The sequence below is a fragment of the Octopus bimaculoides genome, chromosome 26, assembly GCF_046866305.1.
Source record: "Octopus bimaculoides isolate indiv1 chromosome 26, ASM4686630v1, whole genome shotgun sequence".
Lineage (NCBI taxonomy): Eukaryota > Metazoa > Mollusca > Cephalopoda > Octopoda > Octopodidae > Octopus > Octopus bimaculoides.
This window is the reverse complement of record NC_142953.1, coordinates 5,183,139-5,198,138: the sequence shown is the minus strand read 5'-3', so window position 1 is coordinate 5,198,138 and position 15,000 is coordinate 5,183,139. Positions and strand designations below refer to the sequence as shown.

General features: G+C 38.8%; 1 protein-coding gene across 2 annotated transcripts in view; it reads right to left on the bottom strand.

Annotated features, from left to right (window-relative positions):
- Window positions 1-15,000, bottom strand: part of LOC106880671 (epidermal growth factor receptor substrate 15-like 1) — a 72,541-nt gene that overhangs the window by 596 nt on the left and 56,945 nt on the right. For both annotated transcript variants that reach the window (XM_089342849.1, XM_089342848.1), the window contains exons 3-10: window positions 13,661-13,750; window positions 10,307-10,450; window positions 8,009-8,092; window positions 6,546-6,629; window positions 4,980-5,081; window positions 4,521-4,670; window positions 3,529-3,683; window positions 1,085-1,262 (exon numbers count right to left, since the gene is read on the bottom strand). In XM_089342849.1, the coding sequence (XP_089198975.1) occupies window positions 1,085-1,262; window positions 3,529-3,683; window positions 4,521-4,670; window positions 4,980-5,081; window positions 6,546-6,629; window positions 8,009-8,092; window positions 10,307-10,450; window positions 13,661-13,750 (987 nt within the window). The remainder of the gene's footprint in view (window positions 1-1,084; window positions 1,263-3,528; window positions 3,684-4,520; window positions 4,671-4,979; window positions 5,082-6,545; window positions 6,630-8,008; window positions 8,093-10,306; window positions 10,451-13,660; window positions 13,751-15,000) is intronic.

Sequence of the window (15,000 nt, the reverse complement as noted above, 5' to 3'; positions counted from 1 at the left end):
AGATGCTTCATGGAAAACAGACCTTAAACAAAGATGATGATGGTCCCAAGAAACCATTAAGATTGCTTAGAACTCTGCATTGGGAGTTCCAGGTGCTTTTCAATACCTAAGCAGGAGGGATCATCAGGGAAGACTTTATAGCATTAAATTACAGAGAACTCGTGTCAAGAGTTGGATAAAGAGATAACAAACGAACAGGAAGAAGGAATTACTTGGTCCTAGGCAGGAGCACTTGAGACACAGGAGCTAAATTAACTCGTTTTTTTTTATAGTGGAGTACCTTTTTGGAATTCTCCACATCTCATACGATGCACTGTGCATGTTTGTGAAGGTGCATGGCTCGGTGGTTAGAGCGTCAGGCTCACAATCATAAGGTAGTGAGTTTGATTCCCAGACCGGGCTGTGTTGTGTTCTTGGACATAACATACTGCTCAAAGACACAATGTGCCACTCAAGGACACAACGTGCCACTCGAGGACACAACATGCCACTCAAGGACACAGAAGTATGGTGTAGGCATCTGCCTGACCAGTTCCCATCAAACCATCCAACCCATGCCAGCATAGAAGGAGGACGTTAAACGATGATTATGATGATGATTGTAGGGCGGGTTTAAGAGGCATGATCTGGCTAGTGCGAACATAAAACAGGAAGGATATTTGAACCGCATACGACCGGTTTAAACGCTAAAGGGTTAATACTTTTTACTGTGCAAGGTACAGGGTCCAACAGCCGCAGGAATTTGTAATTGCTGCTTGTAAATTAGTGCAGATTATAAGAGGTTTTTGACCATCAATGTCCAAGAGGTCGGCATTGAACCAGTACAAAGAAAACGAATGCCAAAGAGGATGAGGCTCTAAAGAAAAGATGAGGGGAAGAGAGAGAGAGAGAGAGAGGCAGACAGAGAGGCAAACAGACTGACAGACAGACATACAGGTAGGTGGGTAGGCAGGCAAAGAAATGCAGAGAGAGAGAGGGGAGGGGGAGATTGTGTGTGTGTGTGTGTGTGTGTGTGTGTGTGCTTGTGTGGAGTAGGGAAAGAGGTAGGTGGAGTATATAACGAGTAATAGTAGACTGAACAAACCATGACTCCGAAAGCAGCTGGTCCAGCATTGGTCTGCGACCTCATGGTCGGAGGTACCATCTCAGGGGTGAGCTGCTGGGGTAGGGTTGCTCCTTTCTTCTTTTCGCCCATCAGATACATCGCTAATGCAAACTGCTCTGCATTCAGCTTACCAGTACTTTTTATATCACATAATGACCTGCAATAAGAAGGTGAAGTAAAAAGGGGATCATATAATTCATTGAGGTGAGGGAACAAACCACAAGCAGGTGTATTAGTTTGGTTAGTCTGATGCCCAGAAAAATTAGAAAAAGACCTTGATGTTTCGAGTCTATGCTCTTCGACAGAAAGGGATGAGAGAAAATAAAACGGAGCGAGAAAAAAATGTGTTGGGATTAATGGATCCTCGCACACACACACACACACACACACACATATATATATATACGTAACATATGGTATAATTATAAACAGGGCAAATCTTAGCTAGAAGCAGCAGCCAAATCTCTCAATAACCACAACCCCTTGTCATCAAATGTCCAATGCTAGCCAGGATTACATTAAACCTAAAATCTGCTCAAACCAGGTTGCCCTGGGCTAAACAACAATAAACGAAATTTATGCATTGAGAAGAATTCTTGCTTTAGATAATAGATGTTAACAATCACCAAGTCATTTCCTGTTGTATGGGGACCAGCATGTCAAAGAGTAGACCCAAAATTTCCTCTCTCTGTAGAACTTGTGATAGAACTTCCATCATCCCACTACCACTTTGCCATCACCCCTTCCTTCCTTATTCATCTATCACACCTTCGTCCCTCATTCATATGTTGTGACGGAGAAAAACACAAGAGTATTATTATAGTAGACTAGCTGGCTCTGTACCATCGAAAATGACAGCTAATTATAGTACTTTATATATAAATACGATATAAAATAAGGTACATAATAATCTCAGGTACAAATGTTCACATACCTCCCTTGCACATGCACACACACACACACACACACACACACAGATACATACATAGAGTTGAAACACTGTTTGATTTTTCTTTTCAGTGTTAAATATTCACCATCCCACTTCCAATGCATATACACACACACACACACACACACACACACACACACAAACATTCACATACCTCCCTTTTACATACACACACATATACTCACACGCTGTTTGGTTATTTTGCTGTCACCCCTTCTTTTCTCATTCATATGTTGTGACGGAGGAAAACACAAGAGTATTATTATAGTAGATAATAATGATAAAGAATGATGATGTGATGGGCCCACATTAAGAAGAAACTGAGGCTAGATATGTGTCATATGCTTTGAATACACACAAATACACACACAGAGGCATGTGTGTGTGTGTGGATATACAAGTCCTGACGTGTACTATACTGAATAGATAAGAACTATAGAGACTAGTATGATATATCAAAACATAATACATATAGTGATAGAAGGTCAGACATCGAATCGATGTGTAGTGTTTGGAGTTATATAGATGAAGAGGTAGACATCAACAGCGAATGGAAGAATGTAAAGGAAGTATAGCAGAATGTAGCCAAAGGCATTCTAGGTAAAGAAATATAAAAAGGAAATGGGATTTCAGATGAAACATAGAATGTAATTGAAGCATGAAAGGAATAGAAATGAATTGTTTAAAGTTGGAGTGAGAGAATAAGGTGGGCGGGGGGGGGGGGGGTCTTTAACTAGAAACAGCTAAATACTGGAGTCTCAACAGAAAGGTTTAAAGGTGTTTAAGATGAGATAAAAAGAGGATTCAGGAAGCTTATGAAATAATAAACGAGATTACAGGCCAAGTAGAAAGATGAAAAGGACTGTGTTTAGTGCTAATGGGTAATTAATACCATCTGATGTAAGCACGAACAATGGAAAGAACAGTTTTAGAGTAACAATCGAAAACAAGACATTTTTAATAGGGAGAAATGCTCTTTTAATTCCTTGACAACAAGAAGAGCTGGAAATAGCCATACATTGAAATATCTGTTGAAGAAATAGCAAAAGCTATTGAATAATTAGAAAGAGGAAAGTCTCCTGGATTAGAGGGAATTGTAAAAGAAATTGCTAAAACTGGCTGCAAGAGCATTATGGAAACTGTTTCTCAAAACATCTATCCTAGTGGGTGGCACTTGCCCAAGGTGTCATATAATGGCACTCCTCCTGAAACCACGTGGGTGCAATGTAAGCTTCTTAACCACACAGCCCGAGAAACCCTTCGCAGCAAATGACAGTGGAGATATTAACATTAACAGTGTAGGGAATATCAATATATCATATTAAGATATGACAGACAATGATATGATGAACTATATTATGATATCATAATGATGATGACACATAAATAGATATTAAGTAAAAAAAAAAAAAAAAAAGGTGAAAGACTTTTTTTTGTTTTTTTTCTCTTGATGAAAATTAAATAAGGAACTTACCAAATATGAGCTAAAACATTATTGTTTAATCCACTTTGCAGGAAAACATCCCGGATTTCCTTGCCAGATACAAATCCATCCATATCTGTGTCAGTTTTTTTAAAAAGAATATCATAATTTGCCTTTTCGGTGCTGCTTACCACCCATTGCAAAGGCTACAACAGCAAAAAAAAAAAAAGAGAAAGGAAATATAGTAAGAAAAACAAACAAATGTTAATATCAATTTTAATCCTTTGCCTGACCTCTGTATCATGTAATGATACACAGAACAGTTTCCCACGATGTCCAAACATCATTTATAATAATAAGTGCGAAAATGAATTTGTGTGTGTCAGTGTGTCACACTTTGACTCCCGCCTCTCTCACTATTCAATGACACTTCCACTATTCATGCTGGAGTGAGAGTAATAGTAGGCAAAGAGATGGTGAGGGCGGTAGTGGATTAACGGTTGTGGTGGTAATGGGGTGATAGTAATAGTATGAAGTGTAGTTGTGATAGAGGCAGAGGCGACTTTAGATGTATGTATTGGTGTGAATTGCAAGAAAGAGCTAGGTTTCTTTCTCTAATATTTTACATAACTCAACCTGTAGAAGTTAAGGGGTAAAAAACAAAATAGGAAATTTGAAAGAAGTCTGTATAAAAAAACAGTTTTTAAACATAGGATGGCTATTGGGGTCCACCAGAATAAAATAGGGTCCATAAGTGAAAAAAATGTAAAAAAGGGCTAAAAGGGGTCCGTGGGTAAAAAATAGTTGAGAACCCTTGGATTAGAGTATAAGAAAATGAGGAGAATGGAGTAAGTTCTTGTACAAAGGTTGTATGGTTACTCATCCCACTCAGTAGGGGGTGGTGGAAATGATTGGCAGGGGCTGAGTCATTTTACCCAGTATTGCAGGGAGAGAAGGTTAGGGACAGTGAAAGGAGCCCTAACTGATAATTTAAACAAGCAACTAAGTAAATCACTGAATGAATAAATGAAGAATATACGCACAGCAGGAGAATCAGTTCTTGGTTGTAATGAATCTGTGATGGTTCCACCTGGTAACGAGACGCGCTTACGCTTCGAAGGGGGGATTAATTTTGGTGGCAATGTCGTAGGAACCGGGTTATTTTCCAATGCACTATATACCAAATGCATTGCCTGAAAAACAAAATGACAAAAAAAAAGGCGTCAGAAGGGCGATACATACCCTGTGCGCAGATGAATTTTTTTCCCAAACCATAGTGTGGCTTACCCATGCCTTTTTAATTGAACTGAATTAAGCTTTGTAAGTGTTTGACTAAACTTGTTTATCGGGAAATTTGTAGGTTCGATTTTTTTAAATACTTTTTTTTGAAGTATCACCATTCTAGGTATTTACACTCCGGTGAAATTAGGAAATCAACTCGTAAATAAACGAAACCCTCAAATCTATTACTGTACAGGTAAGGAGGGGAGATGAATACTTACCACTGCAAATTCATCTTTATCAAGGAAGCCATCCTTATCAACATCACTGAGGTCCCAAATGTGTCCTAATATATCTACAGGAAGTTTTGAATTAAGTAACACCTGTTCAAAGGACAAAAACACATGAAATTAATAAAAGGAATTAAGCCAATTCCATTTCTTTTTAAATTCTGGCTGGGTTCCAACCCAGGCCACAGCAACAAAGTCTACCCACCAATCTTCTCAGTAAGACGAAAGGTTTTTGAAATAAATCAAGAAATAAATTTTAACCCTTTAGCATTCAAATTGTTCTGCCAAATGTAAAGTTTATTTATTCACATTTGTTTTGAATTAATCATGTATTGTTGGTGTTAGGAAGGGCATCTAGCCAAAAAAACCTTGCCAAAACAGACACAGTAGCCTGGGGTGGTCTTCTACTTGGCCAGCTCCTGTCAGCTGTCCTACCCATACATGCATAGAAGATGGACTTTAAATGATGATGATGATGAGTGTCCAAAAGCTCTGAGATTTTGATGTTATTGTCTATTTTTAGAATGGCATTGTAGAGTAAGTGTGAGAGGTTAGATCAGGCCAATGTGAACATAAAAACAGGAGGCTTGTTTTGGCCAGATATAACTGGTTCAGATGCTAAAGGGTTAAGGAACCAGCTTGGAAATAGGTTTTTATAACTGTTAACCCTTTGATACAAACCCACTTGGTACAAAGCCTGGTCCAGTGCTTCTCAACTAGGGTCCATATAACTTTTGGGATTCAATATGATCCTTGTATGTCCTTATGACCCTTGGGGGCAGGGCTGTGGAGTCGAAACAGAAAACTTCAATTCCAACTCCAACTCCTCTACTATTGGCACCTCTGACTCCGACTCCTCTTTATGTAATAAAGTGATTGTGGTCTACCTATGTCATAAAGCATATGCATAGGCTTGTACTTTGAGTAGGCCAAAAAAGATTGCCAGAGAGCTACATGAACAAGAGAAGCTACATGAACAAACAGTTCCATTATACTTTCATTTTGTCTATTGAAGGATTGCATAGTAATGAAAGTACAGATATATAACACGAAAATTGCATTTTTATTGGCAGCATCCATCTATTGAATAATGAATGCATCCGTATTAAAGCATGTAACTTACAATGATCCTATTATTATTATTATTATTATTATTATTATTATTATTTTATTTGTCACACACAATTGGATGCGAAAAAATGAAAAGATGCAGTAATTAAATTATTCGACATGTTATTAATCTTATCTATAGAAGAAGCAGCATAAATGCAAGACAGTTTAAACTATTTTTAGATAAACTAATTGAAAGAGCTTCCATGTAGCTCACTGGACCTGCTGGAAATAACAGCCAAATCTCTCTGAAATCACAACATGCCTGCTTTACTGGCTAGTACATCCTTCTTCATTTATTACAAGAGTTTATTTCGGAAAAAAAAAAAAAAAAGCACCCTATAATGGAGCGAGCAATGACAAAGCTATATACACTACTCCAATGTTCCCCCTAGACTTTGGCAACTGAAGAAAAGAATAGAAAAAAAAGGGAACTTGGCAACTCACAGGTTTTACTTTGTCTCCTGATGCCAACCCATTGACAGGTTGTAACGAGTCGAATAATTTGTCATATTTTGCCTTTTCAGGGGGCTGCAATGAAAAAAACAGATAAAGAAATTATAATAATTAATTATAATAATTAATTATAATAATTGTAGCTCAATTGATGGATGACAGATAAGGATTTTCTAACAAAAGCACCAAATCACAACTTTTGAAGGAAGGATTTCATGTACTTGTTTCAGTCATTGGACTGCGGCCATGCTGGGGCATTACTTTGAAGGGTTTAGTCAAACAAAATCAACCCACCTGTTTATATCCTACCATTCTACCAGTTTCTTTCAACCTAACTGCTAAATTACAAGGATGTAAACAAACCAATATTGGTTGTCAAGTGGTGGTGGTGGTGAGAAACAAATTCAATAAAACATACACTCACACACACACACATAAACTGGCACTTCATCAGTTAAGAAGACGAGGGTTCCAGGTGATCTGATAAATGGAACAGACTGCTCGTGAAATTAACATACAAGTGGCTGAGCACTCCACAGACACGTGTACCCTTAATGTAGTTTCCAGGGAGATGCAGCATGACACAGAATGTGAGAAGGCCGGCCCTTTGAAATACAGATACTACTCATTTTTGCCAGCTGAGGAGACTGGAGCAACGTGAAAGAAAGTGCCTTGCTCAAAGACACAATGTGCCATCATGAGTCGAACTCACGACCTTATGATCCCTAACCACTTAGCCACACATCGTCACTCATATATACACACACACACACACACATACATATATATAAGAAATTAAAAAAGGAAAACACAGACACTTTACATAATTTTAATATAATTTTTAATATATCGACCGGTTTCGCTTTCGCTAGTCATGATATTATGGTTTACTTATTTGAATATGTATTTTCTTAAGAAGAAATTTTTGTCCATGTTGTGTGTGATGATATTCATATATATATATATATATATATATATATATATATATTTCTCCTTCTTGTTCCAGTCATTTGACTGGAGCACCGTCTTAAAGGATTTTAGTCAAAGAACTCAATCCCAGAATTTATTCTTTGTAAGCCTAGGACTTATTCTATCAGTCTCTTTTGCCAAACTGCTACATTACAGGGACATAAACACACTAGCATCGGTCGTCAAGCAGTGGCAGGGGACAAACACAGACACATACACATAAACACACACATATATACGGCAGGCTTCTTTCGGTTTCCATCTACCAAATCCACTCGCAAGGCTCTGGTCGACCCAAGGATATAGTAGGTGTCATGCAGTGGGACCCAAAACACTTAATGGCCCCAGAAAACATAACTGATGATGTGTCCAGGTGCAACAGAGGATAATATATGGAAGAACTTGGCTAAAAATGCTTAAATATACTCTGAAGCACAGAGCAGCATTTCAAAGAAATATTGTCAAAAAAGAATGAAGTTACTCACCAATATAACCCAGTTGGTACCTACAGAATGTGGAGGACTCATCACTACTGTTTCAGGAGGAGAAAGGACTGGTTCGACAGGTCCCTAGATTAATAAAATATAATAAACACACAGAAGTTTATCATTTAAGTATATATGAGCATGTCTAGATATGCATGTATATGCATGAGAAGACATATATAAAACAAAACATATAAATCTGCACATATACATACATACATACAAACAAAATTGCTCTGTTATTGATGTTGAAATTCCTACGAAGGTATCTTGGATCTAGGTTAGAAACTTGCTCTTTCTCTATTGGCAAAAGATCTTGAAATAAAACTGAATCATCATCATCATCATCATCGTCGTCGTCGTTTAACGTCCGCTTTCCATGCTAGCATGGGTTGGACGATTTGACTGAGGACTGGTGAAACCGGATGGCTACACCAGGCTCCAGTCTGATTTGGCAGAGTTTCTACAGCTGGATGCCCTTCCTAACGCCAACCACTCTGAGAGTGTAGTGGGTGCTTTTACGTGCCACCCGCACGAGGCCAGTCAGGCGGTACTGACAACGGCCACGCTCAAATGGTGTATTTTATGTGCCACCCGCACAAGAGCCATTCCAGGGGCACTGGCAACGATATATTTCCTTAACTCATTTACGTTATGCATTTGTCAAGGGGCTCAACCCAAGGAAGTTTTTTTTAGAAAGAGATAACACTGCAGTTTGGTAGAGTCATGTTATAACCATTTACTGACGATGTTTACTACAGCACAAATATATGACTACCAAATCTCAATCATACACACACATATATATATAGATTATATATTGAACATAGAAATTAAATGATAATGATGATATTATATATATATATATATATATATATATATATATATATATATATATATACGGACACATTACCATATACGCATAGTAGCCAATGTTGATATCAAAACTGAGAAGCCCAATCATTGTTCTTTTTTTATTATTTGTTTTGTGTCTTTTTTTTTTTGTTTTTCTGTTAATCGGAGTTCTTTTCCTTCAATACAAATGTATGTTTAATAGACAAGGAAATCATTAATATTGCAAACAATTGAAATGAAAGAGAGAGAGAGACAGACAGAGAGAGACAGACAGAGAGAGACAGTGATAATCTGGAATAAATGGGAGAGAGAGAGAGAGAGAGAGAGAGAGAGAGACAAACAGACAGGCAGACAAAAGATAGGTAATTAAAAACATATATGTATGTGTGTGTATATATATATATATATATATATATACCCACCCTCCACCTATCCAAAAGGACCATCACTATCAATAACAATCAAAGTGGTAGCAGTAGTAGCAGCAGTAGCAGCGGTGGATAGAACATGTTAAACAAGAGGAAGAAGCTACTAAATAACAGTAATCTACAAACTCATGTGATTGATGAAAAAAAAAATACAGGAGAGAGAGAGAGAGACATTAGCATAGGTGCGTCGGGGGGAGCATGCGCTTGTCTGTGTGTGCGTGTGTTTTGCTAGCTTTGGAATAAATCAATAACCAATGAAGTGTAGGAGGTAAGATGGGGGGGGGCTGGGAGGAGGGGAGGAACAGCTGACTGGGCAGGGAAGGCAGAGACAGTGCTGAACAGCACAGATTCGTTGTGGTAGTGGTGGTGGTGGTGATGGTGGCAGTAGTAGTTGTTGTAGTAGTAGTAGCATTGGTGGTGGTGGTGGATGTAGTCGTAATGGTGATGGTGGTAGTCATCATTGTGGTGATGGAGATAGAAGTAGTATAGGTGGTTGTAGTAGTGGTGCTGGTAGTAACAGTATTATTAGTGGTTTTGAAGTAGTAGTAGTAGTAGTAATATGGGTAGTGGTGGTGATAATGACGATGGAGATAGAAGCAGTGTAAGTAGTAGTAGTAATAGTAGTAGTAGCAGCAGCAGTAGTAGCAGCAGTAGTAGTAGTAGAATTGGTAGTAGTAGTAGTAGTAGTGGTGGTGGTGGTGGTGGTGGTGGTGGTCATTGTTGTGATGGAAAGAGTAGTATAGGAGGTGGTGGTGTTGGTGGTTGTGGCAGCAGAGAGCTGAATGGAAGAGACTGTGTCTGGTCTTGAGAAAACGGATGAGAGTTGCTGACTGGAAGAGCATCCGGCAGTAGAAAATCTGCCTCAATACATTCTGTCCGACCAACGCAAGCATGGAAAAGTGGCTGCTATGATGACGATAATGATGATGATGATGACGATGAAACAGATAAGCCAAAATGGTAAGGGAGAGATATAGCTCAGATTTACTGTAACAAGGAACCGGATTCCACTTACCAGATTTGGTGGCGGCGTTTCAGAAGGCAGTCTCCCAAGAGAGATTTCATGTCCAATTTGTGCAAGAGCTATCAGCTTGAGAGCAATAAAAAATCCTGGTTTCTCTAAGTATCCTTTTCCAGTTGGATCAGATAGATCCCATATCTGAAGAAGAAGTTATCAAGAGAATACGCTATTATTACAACAGGATATAAAGATAAAAAGATATTCGAATACTCAATATATTCTATTATACACACACACACACACACATATACATGTATGTACGTATGTGTATGTATATGTATGTATGTATGTACGTTTGTATATATGTATGTATGTATGTATGTATGCATGCATATATGTATGTATATATGTATGTATGTATGTATGCATGTGTGTAAATATGTGTATGTATGTATATTAATAGATATGGATGTATAAGTGCGTGTAAGCATGTATGTATGTTTATTAATGGAAATGCTTTTTCATACCAACTAAATATATATATATATATATATATATATATATATATATATGGCACATGAGATGCACCATTTTGAGCGTGGCCGTTGCCAGTACCGCCTGACTGGCTCCCGTAGGATTTTCGAGTGAGATCGTTGCCAGTGCCCCTGGACTGGCTTGTGCGGGTGGCACATAAAAGACACCATTTCGAGCGTGGCCGTTTTCGTGCGGGTGACACGTAAAAGCACCCACTACACTCTCTGAGTGGTTGGCGTTAGGAAAGGCATCCAGCTGTAGAAACTCTGCCAAATTAGATTGGAGCCTGGTGTTGCCATCCGGTTTCACCAGTCCTCAGTCAAATCGTCCAACCCATGCTAGCATGGAAAGCGGACGTTAAACGATGATGATGATGATGATGATGATGATGATGATGATGATGATGATATATAATGGTGTCTAAAATCTCCTATTATATTTTTATGATTAAATATTAGGAATTGTATAAACAAAAAAATTACTAAAATATTTTGCGTATTGTTGTAGAAGTATAGGTAATTTATTGCAGATAAATTTTAACCAAAAAATCTTATATAGACCCCCAAGGGTCATACGAGTCCTGGTTGAGAACCCTTGCTTCAAAATGATGTTATTAGAGTGATAGAAACAGTCCGGGCCAAGCTAAAATGATTTACGGTATTTGGTCAAGACTTAATCATTAATCATGTTGCAGAATTGACCCCAGAAGCCAACTGGTATTTTATTTATCAACCCTGAGAGAACGAAAGGCAAAGTTAACCTCAACAGGATTTGAACTAAGAACATGACACAGAATTCCATAAGGAATGGCACTAGGCATTCTTTCTGATGCTCTCCCGATTCTGCCCATTAGAGGTCAAGGAGACACTAAACACAGGAAATTCCTAAGCGGGTAACAATAAACCCCAGTATTTTCTGTTTGTTTGTTTGTTCTTTTTTTTTTTTCTTGAGGTGGGGGGGTTGGGGGGGGGGGTCAGGAAATGTTTACACTGAAAATAATTAACCCCACCTTCTGAAGTGATTCCAACACTACCCCCCCCCCCACATACACACACACACACACACACAACAGTAACATGGTACCAGGAAGAAAGAGGAAGGTTAATAACATCCACTTATGAGGGACATTGATACAGATATCCTATCATTAAGCACAAATGGCACTTAACACAGCCAACCAACACGTGAGCACAGCTGAAGACCAGATGAAGAGAAGAGCCACTACATGGTCTTTTGACATAGTCATCATCGCCATCATCATCATTTTTAATGTTCACTTTTTTTCATGTTTGCACGAGTCAGACAGAGTTTATTGAGGTAGATTTTCTACAGCCAAACGCTCCTCCTGTTGTAGGCGTGTTTGTGGAATACTCAGCCATCATTTATCATCATTTAACATCCATTGTCCATGCTGGCATGGGTTGGACGGTCTGACCAGGGCTGGCAAGCTGAGGGGGCTGCACCAGACTCCAGTCTGATTTGGCATGATTTCTACAGCTCCAATGCCCTTCCCAATGCCAACCACTTCCAAGAGTGTAATGGGTGCTTTTATATGTCACCGACATGCTGCCATGACTACGATTTCACTTGGCTTGAAGGGTCTTCTTCTCAAGGACAGCCTATTGCCAAAGGTCTCAGTCATTTGTCATTGCCTCCGTGAGGCTCAAAGCTCAAAAGGGGCTTTTCACGTGCCACCAACATGATTCCCCAATGCTTGGAAGTTACTTTTTACACACCACTGGCACAGGTGCCAGTTACGTGACCCCCCCACCCCCACCCACGTTCACTTCACAAGCAAGCTACTCCCTTGACCAGATCAACAGGAACTCTCGTCGTAAGCAACGGAATGCCAGTCCATCTCTTATAATAGATTCCATGAATAATTGCTAATTTGGAGCTAAACTGCAAAAATACAATGACAGCTAAGCCACCATCAAACCTGCCCCCACTTCCCAAAGGAAAAAAAAAAGAAAGAAAGAAAAAAAACAAATAACCTGACCCCCAGATATACAAAATGACCTGAAGCCAAACAACAGCAACAACCACTTACAAGGGAAACCAGACTGATAAATTATCTTATGTGCTTTGAAATGAATAGCATTCTGTCAATAGTGAAACAGGCTGTGTTGGATAAATGCCACATGCTTAAGTGATAGTGTATTTATGTATGTTAAATGATGTAAGAAAATACAAAATATAGAGATATAGTAGAGAAACAGTTATAGGTGCAGGTATGGCTGTGTGGTATGATGTTTGGCTTCTCAGTTGCATGGTTCCGGGTTCAGGTTGACTGTGTGGTGGCCCTGGGTAAGTGCCTTCTACTGTAGCCTCAGGCTGGCTAGAAAGAGCCTTGTAAGTGGATTTGATTGATGGAAACTGTGTGTGTGTGTGTGTGTGTGTGTGTATTTGTGAGTAGGCAACACTTCTATAAAGACGTGTGTGTGTGTGTGTGTGTGTATACATGTGTGCATGTATATAGATGCGTATGTGTGTGCATATGTGTGTGTATATGTGTGTGTGTGTGTGTGTGTGCATATGTGTGTGTATTTGTGAGTCGGCAACACTTCTATAAAGACGTGTGTGTGTGTGTATACATATGTGCGTGTATATAGATGCGTATGTGTGTGCATATGTGTGTGTATATGTGTGTGTGCATTTGTGAGTCGGCAAACTTCTATAAAGATATGTTAGTGTGTGTGTGTGTGTGTGTGTGTCTTTAAGACAATGGTATTGGTTGTTGCTTCCTGATGAATGAGAGAACATATAGAAGCTCTGTGGTTAACTCAAAGTGTATGTGCGCACGTGCATGTGTGTGTGCATGTCGCACATGCATGCAAATGCATTTGTGCGTATATGTAAGCACGTTGACATTACCTGTGATAATACATTTTCCTTTAAAGAAGACTTTTTCAGAAATCTGGCAGCGTCTAATGCTCCAATACTGCCTGTGTTTGTAGGGTCCGCCTGGAAAGTGAAGAGTTTTGAAAGCAACTGTAGTAATTATATACGGTTGAAACCAATATCACATTTATTATTTAAAAAAGCATGATAATAAGTTAACCCTTGTAGCTGCCTCCATAACCACCACTATCATCATCAACATCAACATCAACCTCAACCTCAACCTCATCATCATCATCATCATCACCATCACCATCACCATCATCATCATCATCATCATCGGCATTGTCGTTTTCATTCACAGCTTGATACATTAAATGTTTCCATTCTCATATCAAAAGGAATCATGTACATCTTGGAAACTTAAGAGTTAGGTCTGTCAGGAGCCCAAAGGTTTGCAAGGCCCGGGCATAACCTGGGTCCCATGGCAAATAGGTGACTGAGATTAAAATGCTCTCCAATGAACAGGATGTCAGTCTGTTGCATGGTTAACTTCCCAGCTATTGCTTGTGGAACTCATTTACAGCTGAGTTAATTGGAGCAGTGTGAAATGAAGTGTTTTGCTCAAGGATACAATGCACTGCCTGGTCTGGGAATTGACTATTGTACAATGTCAAGGCAAGGAGACAGTGTTACACACACACATACATACATATACACATGCATATACACACACATACATACATATACACATGCATATATACACACACACATACACACACACACACACACACACACATGATGAGTTTCATGCAGTTACTGTCCACCAAATCCATTCATGAGTCTTTAGTCCACCTTCGCTTATAGTAGAAGGTATTTGGCCAAGGTACCATGTAGTAGGATAGAACCTGAAAACATGTGGTTTGAAATAAACTTCTTACCATACCGCCACAACAATGAACGTTACACTAAGCATCGAATTGAAAAATGTGTTAAGTCGAATGAAGTGGAAAGTAGTCTTCTCAGTATCAAGTTCAGTTTGAAAACCAGCAGGAAGCCCCCATCACAAATCAAAGACTTGGAAAGATTGAAAAAGATTTTAATCAAGCTTGTGGGAAAAAAAATAAATAAAAGTGAGATTCAATAATCATGCCGACAGTTTTTGAAATTAGTTAAAGAGTATTTAATACTCCGTAAACTTCTGTTGGCCTATTCATGCATACAGATAAGACTAAAAAGAAAATGTACAACTTTAATTGAAATGAGTACAGTTAAACTACAAGAAAGCAATTTAAAGAAAAATAACCATCATCATTATCAACATTTAGGGTCTGCTTTCCATGCTGGTATGGGTTGGATGGCTTGACAGGAAG